The sequence below is a fragment of the Culex quinquefasciatus genome, chromosome 3, assembly GCF_015732765.1.
Source record: "Culex quinquefasciatus strain JHB chromosome 3, VPISU_Cqui_1.0_pri_paternal, whole genome shotgun sequence".
Classification (NCBI taxonomy): Eukaryota; Metazoa; Arthropoda; class Insecta; order Diptera; family Culicidae; genus Culex; species Culex quinquefasciatus.
In genome coordinates this window covers 41,343,991-41,356,134 of record NC_051863.1, presented here as the reverse complement: position 1 = coordinate 41,356,134, position 12,144 = coordinate 41,343,991, and the positions used below count along the sequence as shown (strand labels likewise).

The window sequence follows — 12,144 nt, the reverse complement described above, 5'->3', positions numbered from 1 at the left end:
AAAATGATATTTCATACGTCTTCAAACGTCTTATGCCAAACAGCTTTTATTTTGTCAAAAAATAAGTCTTTGTCTTGCCACACGATAAAATGGAGATGGTTTGCAAAAATGGCGATGATAAATAATAGATATTGAAGGTAACCAAAATAATTTTAAAGCTTATTCTCGCAGTCGGTGGCTCAAATTCAGCTGCGGTTGAAATTTTATTGAAAGAGCCAAAAAAATCAACTCGCTTCATAAAAAATCATTATTTGTGATCATAGATTTTATAGTGAAACAATATTTTATTGCAATTCTTCGAAAAAAATGTTCAAATTATTTATAAACATCTGTCGCTATTTAAATTATATCAGAAATTCAGCATAAATGAGTGTTTTCGTCAAATTTAAAACAAATTTCTATTTATGCACTGCTAATTGGCCGCGTTAAAAGCTTTATTAGAACCTTGTAGTTTTAATTAAACTTTTTGCATGCCTAATGGCACTTGACAGCTAAAATACCCTTAGTTTTAAAGAAGCATGCGATAAAACCGTTTGGCATGACATTGCCATTGGGGTTTCATGACTCTCTTAAAACTTTCATAAAACCTTACTGAAAGTCATTTAGCTTTTATTGTCACAAGGTTTTATGTCCGAGGCATAAAACCCTGTTAGAACCTATTAATTAGCTCTTGCTTATTGGTTGCGGTCAACGCCCAAATAAAACTATTAAGCAATCAAGATGCTATCATAAAACCTTAATGAAACTAGGTGATGGCTAGTTGGTTTAACAATGTTACTTGGGTAGGTTCAACAAAATAAGTGTAGGGCTATTTTTTCGAATTTGGACCGGGACCCTAGAATCAGTGTTTAGGTCATTCCTGCGGATTTGGACCCTAAAGCCGATTTTGAATGACCAAATTTGAATCGAATGAAGAAATTTTAACTTGTGATAAAATTTCATGAAGTTTGACATGTCGTATGTCCTAGGTTCAGCAAATTAGTGTTTAGGTCATTCCTGCGAATTAGGACTGGGACACTAAAACCAGTTTCGAATGACCAAATTTGATCCGAATGAAGAACTCGTGATAAAATTTCATTTTTCTGGAACCGATTCAGAATGACCTAACCTGGTCAGACTGACGAAATTCTAACTCGTGAAAGAATGTCTTGAAGTTTGACAAATCACACGCTTAGGTTTCGCAAAATAAGTGTTTAGGTCATTCCTTCTGTTTTGGATCAAGGCGAATAACCTAAAAATCAAATTGAAGAAATTCTGACTCGTAATACAACTTCATGAAGTTTGACATGAGGTTCACTGACAGCTTTGAGATTGGGATCCAGAATCGTTTTCGAATTACCTAATTTGGTCAGATTGGAGAAATTCTGACTCGTGATTAAATTTCATGAAGTATGACATGTCACATGGTCATTCCTATAAATTTTGGATCGGAATCACAGAACCGGTTCCGAATGACCTAATTTAGTCAGATTGAAGAAATTTTGACCCGTGACAAAATTTAATGAAGTTTGACATGTCACATGACAATAGGTTCTTCGAGGTAGGGTATTGGTCATTCCTATAAATTTGAGATTGAGATCTCAGAACCGGTTCCGAATGACCTAATTTAGTCAGGTTAAATAAATTCTGACTAGTGACAAAATTTAATGAAGTTTGACATGTCACATGACTACGGGTTCTTGGCGAGTAGGGTATTGGTCATTCCTACGATTTTGGGATCGGAATCTTAGAACCGGTTCCGAATGACCTAATTTGGTCGGAGGTACTGAAATTCGGACGCGGAACAACATTTCATAAAGTTTGACATGTCACAATACTTAGGTTCATCGAGAGTAGGTTATTGATCATCCCTACGGATTCGGGATCAGAATCTCAGAACCGATTTCGAATGACCTAAATTGCTCAAATTTAATCAGTTCGATCAAGTTGAAGAAAACACTTGATAAATCCCATTTCTTAGTTGTAGTTGCTCAAGCAGGACTCCCAGGACCGACAGGGTTACACGGAGAACCACGCCAAGACAATGGTCACATCGCCGGTGCACGAAACCTGCGGCGAGGTATGTCGTTTGGATTTTTTGCCTCGGAATCGCTGAATGGTACTGCATTATTATACGGTAGTAGATGAACCTACCAGCTTTCCAATTGGAAAACAAAGAAATTAAACAAGCAGCACATTAGGCCTGGGTCCAAAAACCTCTTCAGCTGCAAGCGGCTGCAGGATGAATGCATTTTCGCGTTGATGTGCACTGTGGCGATGATGACGGTAATTAAACGTTAATGATAGAGTGGACACAAAGAAGAAGATGAAGTGCGCCAAACTAAAGGGGGACACAATTAGCAACTCAACGATGTCGCAGTGGGGAGAGGACACCTGTGGGAACGGTTCGCGGACAATGAAGTGGTCGGGCCTTGGGCGCGAGAGTTGGTGGAATTTGCATTTTTATTGAAAGTGGAAATTTATTAGGACATTGCAGAGTGCGTTTTTAATGGGGTTTTGATACCGGCAATGATGGACTGGCAGCTGCGGTGGTCGAAGACCAGACTGTTTGGCATTTCTTGGAACATACCTGAGTACGAAGATCCAACAGATCTTCTTGAACTCCATCAATACATAACAAATGATAAACAAAATTAATTTCAACAAAAAGGGACAGTCATGTAGTACACTTATCGAGTTCAAGAGGACACCTCAAGATCTTACTCTAATACATTATAAAGTTCTTAGACCTTGATCTGGTTAGACCAACAACCTCAATATCCCAGCACTGAAAGCTTTCCAAAACCTCACCCCACTAAACGTCACCCAGCAAAGGTAAACAAGGCCCAACCCCTCCCTTCCTCTTACATAATTACAAAAGGTTAAGATTTTACTCGATAACATAAACATAAACTTAACTATATGTACTGCAAGCTGTGCCGCTGCAGCGCCCTAATGAACTTAACGACTAGACAGTAAAGTATATTTATAAGCGTACAATGTTGGACGAAATAACCAATAACTTAGGACTTAAGAGTGAGCGAAAGAAAGAAAGAGAGAAAACTTGGTGAAATCACAAGCACGCAGAGACATCCAAGCAATACCGTCGGAATCCAATTGTCACTTTAAGCCTCAAAGTTTGAGGTGGCGCCGTTAAGGTTGGGGTGACCCCGGGTCACCGGATCAAGACAGGTGACAGGTTTATGTCGTACGTAACGTTCTTCAAAGGTATTTACGTTGTAGGAGCTGGTCGGTTTGAAGTTGATCAATACCAGGTCATCGACTAGTTCTACTTCACGATCACCCTTCCAAGCTCGCGTGCTTGTGAGTTCACCTTAACCTATACGATCTTGTGCGTATGATACAGGACGCGCTAACGCGCTCGTGCCCCCGCTTCGCAAGTAGGTAAACAAACATCCACAGAGAAACGGTCAAACGATCACTTACGTGGAGTTGCTCTACCCACGGGGTCCGCTGACTGTTGCGCGGCGGTGCCGTTACGATAACGCTGCAGTCCGCAGGACGTCGCGATTGCTGGGGTTGCTGCTGCTGCTGCTCCGGGATGATCGGGATCAACGAGAAGGAGTGCAACGAAGCGGTGGTCACCGTGTTGGTGGTCGTCGTCGGGGTTAGTACTTGATCGAGGGTGTTAGTGTTGCAGTTGCTGCTGCTGCTACTGGAGTCGTCTTCCAGGGAGTATCGTAGACGGTGACGGCGACGATGTTGCCGTGCCAGCAGTGAGGTGTTACGAGCAGAGGTACTAGTTAGGATCGGGGGTTGTTGTTCCAGTTGGTGGTGGTGTTGTTGTTGTTGATAGTAATGATAGCGCTGATCTAATCCGTCGGATTCATAGCTAGTATTGGTATGGGTATTAAGGTTACTGCTAGCGTAAGTAATCTGACTGTCGGGACCATTATGTTCGGTCTTTATGTCTAAATTAGTTACGGATGGTACTGGAGGTACCTGAGGTGGAAATAACACAATAACGATAAGAAAATTAACGTACACACGTTATTATTACTGACAACCAGACGCAGAGTTGGGCGACGAAGGTGAGGGTGTTCATGAAGTGCGAGGGGTAAGCTCTTCGTCATTCATGGGATTTCTCTCTCTCTCTCTGTTCACGCTAGTTTGGGAAGACAAACCCGTGATGCACGACGACTAATTATACCTCACACATCTGTGTGCGGTGCGTAACAGCTGCGGATCATCACAACGGATTAGACCAATTGGAACTTAAGGCGGTATAATTTTGATAAACGACAAACGAAAAAGAAAACAATTTTGGCACGAGGTATCCTGTGCATCAGAGTTTTACTCTTGAGCAATGAATGGTTCGTGGGAATAACCCAAGGATTCACCCAAGGTGTAGTTTCGTACCGATGATGTCAGATTCTTTTGCTAGGCGATCACTGTGAAACGGTTCGCTGCGATCTTCGCTATCAAAGGACTGTTTGAGTTAAGATCTGTAAGTTTACCACAGCAACAAACAAGAGGTCGGCCGATTTTGACCCCGAATCATACCCGCATAGGTTCAGTTAGTATTGTAGACTACCGTTTTGATATGTTGGTTGGCCTGCGTCTTCCGAGGACTCCTTGTAGTTAAGATTTGTAGGTCTACCGCCGTAACAATTAAGAGGTAGGTGCATTTTGACTTCGGGTCATACCCGCATAGCTTCAGTGAGTATGGTAGACAACTTTTTTGATATGTTGGGGTGTCTTGGGTAATCCAAGGACTTCCTGCAGTAAAGATCTGAGGGTCTACCGTCGTAACAAACAAGAGGTAGATGGATTTTGACCTAAGATCATACCCGCATAGCATAATTGAGTATGGTAGACAACTTTTTTGATATATTGGGATGTCCTGGTTCCTCTTGTGGCAGTGCGTGGCCGAATGGTTACGCTGTCCGCTTTGTAAGCGGATGATTCTGGGTTCGATTCCCATCTGCTGCAACCTTCCATCGGATGAGGAAGTAAAATGTAGGTCCCGGCCTTGGTTGTTAGGCCGTTAAGTCATTCCAGGTGTAGGAGTTGTCTCCATGCCATAAGTACAAACAGCACACCAAACCAAGCCTACTCCGGTGGAATCGCTGGCGGCGGTTGGACTCTCAATCCAAAGGTCGTCAGTTCAAACACTGGGGTGGAAGGTTCCTTGGAGTAAAAAGAGGTTTGGGTGTTCTCCCCATTCAAGCCTTCGGACTCCTAGGTTCGAGCAGAAACTTGCAATAGAGACCACAAAAGACCCGGGGGTCGTTAATGTGGATGGTTTGATTTTTTTTTTTGGTTCCTCTTAGGACTCCCAGCAATGAAGACCTGTGGGTCTACAACCGCAACAAGCAAGAGGTCGGCTGATTTTGTCCTCGGATCATACTCGCTTAGCTTCATTGAGTATGGTAGACTACTTTGCAGATATGTCGAGGTATTTTGGATCATCCAAAGACTCTCTGGAGTTAAGACCTGTAGGTCTACCTCCGTAACCAGCAAGAGGTCGGTCAATTTTGACCCCGAATCATACCCGCATAGCTTCAGTGAATATGATAGACTTCTTTTTTATATGTTGAGGTATCCAAGGTCATCCAAGGACTTCCTGGAGTCATGACCTGTAGGTCTACCACCGTAACAAACATGAGGTCGGTCGATTTTGACCCCGGATCATACCCGCATAGCTTTAGCGAGTATGGTAAACCATTTGCAGATATGTCGAGGTAATTGGGGTCATCGAAAGACTCTGGAGTCTACCGCCGTAACAAGAAAGAGGTCGGTCGATTTTGACCCCGGAGCATACCCGCATAGCTCCAGTAAGAGTAATAGACTTCTGTTTAGATATATTGGGATGTTTTGGTTCATCTAAGGACCCTCTGGAGTTAAGACCTGTAGGTCTGCCGCTGTAACAAGCAAGAAGTCGGTCGATTTTGAACTCGGAGCATACCCGCATAGCTTCAGTGAGTATGGTAAACAGTTTTGCAGATATGTCAGGGTATTCTGGATTATCATAAGACTCTCTGGAGTTAAGACCTGTAGGTCTACCGCCGTAACAATCATGAGGTCGGTCGATTTTGACCACAAATCATACCAGAAAAGCTTCAGTCAGTATGGTAGACTGCTTTTTAGATATATTGGGGTGTTTGGCTCATCCAAGGACTCTCTGGAGTTAAGACCTGTAGGTCTACCACCGTAACAAGGAAGAGGTCGGTCGATTTTAACCCCGGATCATACCAGCATAGCTTCAGTGAATATGATAGACTTCTTTTTAGATATATTGGAGTGTTTTGGTTCAACTTAGGACTCTCTGAAGTTAAGACCTGTAGGTCTACCACCGTAAAAAGCAAGAGGTCGGTCAATTTTGACCACACATCATACCCCATTATGCTTCAGTGAATATGGTAGACAACTTTTTAGATGTTTTAGCGTATCCTAGGTCATCCAAGGGCTTCATACAGTAAATATCTGTGAGTCTACCGTCGTAACAAACAAGAGGTAGATTGATTTTGACCCCGAATCATACCCATATAGCTGCTGTGAGTATGTTAGACAAATTTTCAGATAGTATGAGATGTACTGGATCCTCTCAGAACTCCCTGCAATGAAGACCTGCAGATCTATAGCCGCCACAAGCAAGAGGTCGGCTGATTTTGACCCCGGGTCATACCCGCATAGCTTCAGTGAGTATGGTAGACTACTTTGCTGATATGTTTGGATATTCTGGGTCACCCAAGGACTCCCAGCAGTTAGACCGGAAATAATCAAGGGGCTCTATGAAGTGTTGGCAACTAGGAGGATTCAGACATCAATCTACTAGAAGGTACTAGATCTCTACACCGGGTGAATACTTGGGTTCAGCACAACTAAGGGACAATTCCTACGGGGACCCAACCCCGCGACACTCACCTGGATCTGCAGCGGTTCTAGCGTGCCGTGCTCCCACCTCCCGATGCAGGTTTCCGTCTTCTTGGCAACCGACGTGGTTCCATTGATAAAGTCCGTCTGCGACTGCACGAAGATGCTGCTGTTGGCCTAGTTTGGGGGAGGACGGAGAGAGGAAGAGCGATCATTAAAACTCTCGATTTTGGCGGGGTTCGGGTCAGACAATTAACACTATTAGCGCGCGGTCCGGCAATTTTCGGGGCTTTTTACCGCCGGGAAATTATCGTTGGCCCCGGCCAAATAGGCTCGCTTTGCTGGAAGTACACCGTAGAGAGAAAAAAACACGCCAGAACTATCAAAAGATCTCTACTTTTCGAAAAAAAAGTCATGAGTCATGATGCCTAACCCTAACCTTTACAACGCAATGGGTACCCTCTCCCTGACGGACGGATGAGCGTTCCGGCCAGACAGATCTCTGAACGCCAGAGCAGCAGCAGGAATTCGACGCTAATGTATTCAAGTTAAACCAGCTAGAAAATTGGTGTGCATTATTTATGTTACTATAATTTATTAGTTTTCTTGCTCGCTCGGTTTCGGGTGTATTCCGGGGGTTTTTTGGTTTCGCAAAAAACCTAACCTTAAACTTTCCCGCCAAGGTTAGAAAATCTTGCCCGGCATCCAGGAAGATTAATGTCTCGATGAATTTTCGACTCGTCGTCGTCGTCGCACTCCGAGGAGGGATAATCTATTTTTAATCACCTGCGAGGGATCTCCTCTCGGGATGGAAGGGACCAAGGGTGCAAGTGGTAATGTACGTACCCCATGCAGAGTTGCCTGAATAAACAAGGAGTGACGTACCGTCGTCGTCGACGATGACGTCTTTGCAAGTGCAAGTTTTGCCTGACCTGCGAGGGGTTCCCCTTGGCCGCCCAAGTTGGGATTCGCGAAACTAGTTTCAGGAAGCGCAGGACATCCAGCGCCAAGGGTTACTACCGTGTGATTATCGATTGATCGGCTCCTTAACGAGCATCCCTTTCCCTCTCACACCTCGGGGATCCGGGCCAACTTTTCAACTCATCAATAACCTGGGCCCCTGCTGCCGGAGGAGTTGGCTTTTGTACTGGGCAAACGCAGGTGATTAATGGAACCGCGTGGTATTTGTGCCGACGGTAGCAAATTTATTTTCCAACTAAATGTGGGTTTTTTTTGTAAAGGTTGGTCTTAGACACTCGTGAAAGTGAAAAGTTTCCGGGCGAAGATGATTAAGGGTTTGCTGGCGTTTCTTATCACATTTTTAAAGTTGTGAGTTGAGAAACTTTAAATTGTGGGAGTCTTTAACTGTAATGGCCTATCCAAGAACTTCACTGAGCATGAATCTCACTGATGAAATTATTTTATTCTGCATACCCTAAGTATTACTATTATAGTGTTATTTGCTTGATATTCTTAGTCAATTTATTACCCTCACCCTTTTTCTAGGTAATTTGAAGATTTCAATAGTGCATCCAATATGTCCTGAAGATGCTAACCAATTCTGACCAATTTCCCCCCGAATACTCACTTGGCTGAAGGTGACGGCCGCGCCGGCACTGTGGAAGTTCTTGGCGACCAGCTCGAGCGGGGTGCAGGGCAGGAACGGCGAGCTAGCCGGGGGCGTGTTATACCCTCCTGCTGCAAACAGCGATTCTGTCACTGTGGAAGAAAAAAAAAGATAAAAGATCAGAAATTAGATCTCGTATGTTAGCTGAGAGACTGTCGTATGTGTGTACGCTTTCGTTTTCTACTCATTTCTCGTAAGATTTCCCCCCGTTTTGCTTCCATCACGGCGTAGAACACGGCCCAGCCAGGAAGATTATAAATTCAAAATAAATAATAATAAAAGTCGACTCTCAGCTGGATGCTCGGAACCCATATGGAGCGGTTGAGATTGCCAAGTAGTCGTCGTCGTCGTCGAGACGGTGAAGGCTCTCGAGAACGCTGTGGAGTGCACATAAAAAAGGCTATTCGAGGCAACAACAGCAACAACTCGGAGGAGAAAAAAGTATTAAGAAACACGGAGAAGTAGTTAACGAAGATGGAGATAAGACCCGGATCGGTTCGGAGGAAGGAGTGCTGCGGACTACGACTCCACACACACACAAGGTACATTATATAACTCGAGGACACGGTCACGAAGCGCGAAAAAACAGAAGGCGCGCGCAAGTTGTGGGTCTTAGGAAACCCGTTTGGGAAATGGGTCAAACCGGCACGAGCGACTGGTTCCAGCATGGTCGTCGTCGCCGCCATGCGGACAAAGGCTAACATTAGTAAACGAGCTTGTTCTTAATGAAAGGAACTGTGTCGGAAGGAATTGCGGTTTGGGAGTGCGGATTGTCTTGTGAGAAAAATAAGGTGTAAGTTAAGTACAGTACACCCAAACCAGGCTCCACTGCAATTGAATGATGAGAAGGTCTCTGACATTCATTTGTAGCAGTACTACAAAAGGATGATGAGAAAATCTCTCCATCCTTGCAGCTCAGGCGCTCTCACATTAGTTACACAGCTTTACTACTTGACTCTCACCCAGAGTGCTACGGTTTGAATCTTTAGGCAGACCAAAAATAAAAAAAAAACAACAGCATCAATCACAACAATGTAACTCTTATCAGTTTTGTCAGGTCTTCAACATAGAGAACTTCGATATCTCTTTCTAAAAAACTTAAAATGCGGTTTCACAGACGAACAGACTTAATTCTCTTTATAAAATCAAAAAAATCAACGATACAAATTTGACAGTTTTGAAACTCACCACCGCAATCCTGAATTCACCACAGTATGTACCCGCGTTTGACAGGTGCTTGAAACTGAATGCACACATACTACTGCGTTATCGAGGTTTTTAAGCGAAGATGGCGTTCAAATGGTGAACGCCCGAAATGTCAAAATCACGCAGTGGTACCAACATAACGGAAAAAGTGTGCCATGGCATGACAGCCACATTTTTTTTCTAATGTTGGTGCTACTGCGAGATGATACTATGAGACGCGGGTTCGATTCCCGCCTTATCCACTGAGCTTCTATCGGATGGTGAAGTAAAACGTCGGTCCCGGTTTCTCCTGTCTCGTCAGAGGCGCTGGAGCAGAAATCCCACGTTAGAGGAAGGCCATGCCCCGGGGGGCGTAGTGCCAATAGTTTCGTTTTTTCGTTTTTTGCTACTGCGAGATTTTGACTTTTCGGGCGTTCACCATTCGAACGCCATCTTCGCTTAAAAACCTGGATACGCGTGCAAAAATGATGCACGAAGTGATTTGTTTACATTTTTGCGACTTTACACTCAAACGTTAAACAAAACAAAATTGTTGCCGGATGATTTTTCCGGAAATCCAGCGGCAACATGTATGGTTTGAAGTTTGAGAGTAGAGTCAAAAATGAAGGATTGTTGCTGCTTGTATACATCAATTATTTTCGGCAAGCTTAACATAAACAAACTTTTCTGCACACTCAGCAAACGTCAAATCAGTACAAATTACTGCAGGATCTTTTCTGGAAAAGATCCGGCAGAATTTTTACAAGTAATTTCTTCATGTATCAGCCAGTAGAAGGCTTGACTGTAGCGCCATATTGGTTTGCATTGTTAGAAAAAACAATAACAGAACAACAAAATATTGTGCCAGGAAAACACAAAAATATAAACAAAACAGCTTCATTTGCATGACAGTTCTATAAAGATATTGTTGTCGTTTTCAACTTCAAAATTTGATCAATCGATCAGTTTTTTCATTGGATGGAATTTACCCTTTGAACTGTTGGGATGGACAACCCTGTTGGCACCATCGAGTTGACCTGATCGGCCGAACTCCTTTTCGACCCAGACGGAAAAGGGGGGCGCCTGGCGGGCGTTTTGTCTTGGGCGCTGCACTTAGCTGCGCAAGACGTCTGGCAGATTTTCCCCCCGACTGGCCCAAGAATGTTGCCAGAATTCTGGCGAATATGCAACAAACCGGTCGTGCACGGTTCAACCGATTGAACCGATTGGTTTTTGTGCCAGACAGCTGTGTGTTATTCCGCCAGATTTTAGCCAGATTCGTCGGGCGTCACGCAAAACCTGGCTAAAAGAAATGTGCCAAGTGTGTCTGAACTGCACGACAAACGTCCGCCTGCGCCAGACACTCAAATTTACCAGATTTTTTTCCGACCGGGGAGCCTTGACTGCGCACTGTCAAAGCTGTCAAACAACAACAACAAGTCGCCGCTGTCGTGCTAACTTGGCGCACTTGCATTTAGGACCAATTTTGAGTTAAGAACGCCATTTTGTGCAGCTCACAATGCCACACTTTTTGACCTTAACATATCGCCAAAATTCGATTTCAATTCTGAGATATTCAATAAAAAACGACAAAACTCTCTTTTCATATGAAAGAAGTTTCAATCTTGTCGTGCTATCTTGACTCACCCTGAAAAATGATACATGCAAATGATAAATTCGAATGGTGAACTGAACCAATTAAGCTCACATTTGAACAAAAGAAGCGTTAGATTGTTGACCACAAGTTGTCAGTCCTGTTTGAGAAATTTTAATTTTACTGAACCAATTGTTTCCCGAATCGTGGATCCACTTTGAGCAGTATCCGAAACGCTGAGTTGATTCCGTCGCCGCCGTCCGTCTAATGCTAATATGGTGCCATAAAAATGCTTGTTTTTCTTGTGTGTCTACCCCTTTTCTGCAAACCCGTCCGCGCCCCAAACCCGTTTCTCGCCCGAACAGCGTTCGTGGAATTTGTAATAAATAGCTTATATGGGCCGTTTTTCCCTCCGCCGCATCGTCTTCTTTTGTTCTAGTTCGCTGTCATTCTGGACAGAAAGCAGAACCACTTCCACTTGTTCTCGCCACTGCAACGACTCAGCACTTCTGAAGACGCGGTGAGATCTTGAGAGTCACTGGCAGTCCGGTGTCGAATTTCTTGAGCCGCGCGGCTGTCAGAATTTGTGACGTTTCCCCACCAGCCTTCCCTGGGCAAAGTTATTTTTCAATTAAATTTGATCCCTCGTTCTTCGAACGACACGTCAGAAATGCACTTCATCCCGTTTTGGTCCGGATTGAACTGATGTGTAGTAGGTGTGGGGATTCTTCTACGACTTATGAGGGTGCATTCTTAAGGCTCTCAACCCTCATGGTTTCTCCCTTCTGGGATCTCCGCTGTTTATCTACGAGCCCACATCTCAAGGATCCCAAGGTCTTTGTTTACACTCACAACAGTGTAATAAAATGATACCGGGACGAACTTTTGGAAACTAAATAGAAATCGTTATCGTGTCTACCTT

The 12,144-nt window shown here is 43.9% G+C and overlaps 1 protein-coding gene across 12 annotated transcripts in view; it reads right to left on the bottom strand.

Moving 5' to 3' along the window:
* The window catches only part of LOC6040300 (protein winged eye), a 408,769-nt gene that overhangs the window by 24,935 nt on the left and 371,690 nt on the right, over nt 1-12,144 (bottom strand). For 11 of the 12 annotated variants that reach the window (XM_038261924.1, XM_038261920.1, XM_038261919.1 and 8 more), the window contains 3 exons: nt 8,405-8,535; nt 6,868-6,993; nt 3,427-3,942 (listed from right to left, as the gene is read on the bottom strand). In XM_038261924.1, the coding sequence (XP_038117852.1) occupies nt 3,427-3,942; nt 6,868-6,993; nt 8,405-8,535 (773 nt within the window). The remainder of the gene's footprint in view (nt 1-3,426; nt 3,943-6,867; nt 6,994-8,404; nt 8,536-12,144) is intronic. The other variant, XM_038261930.1, reaches the window with a different exon arrangement.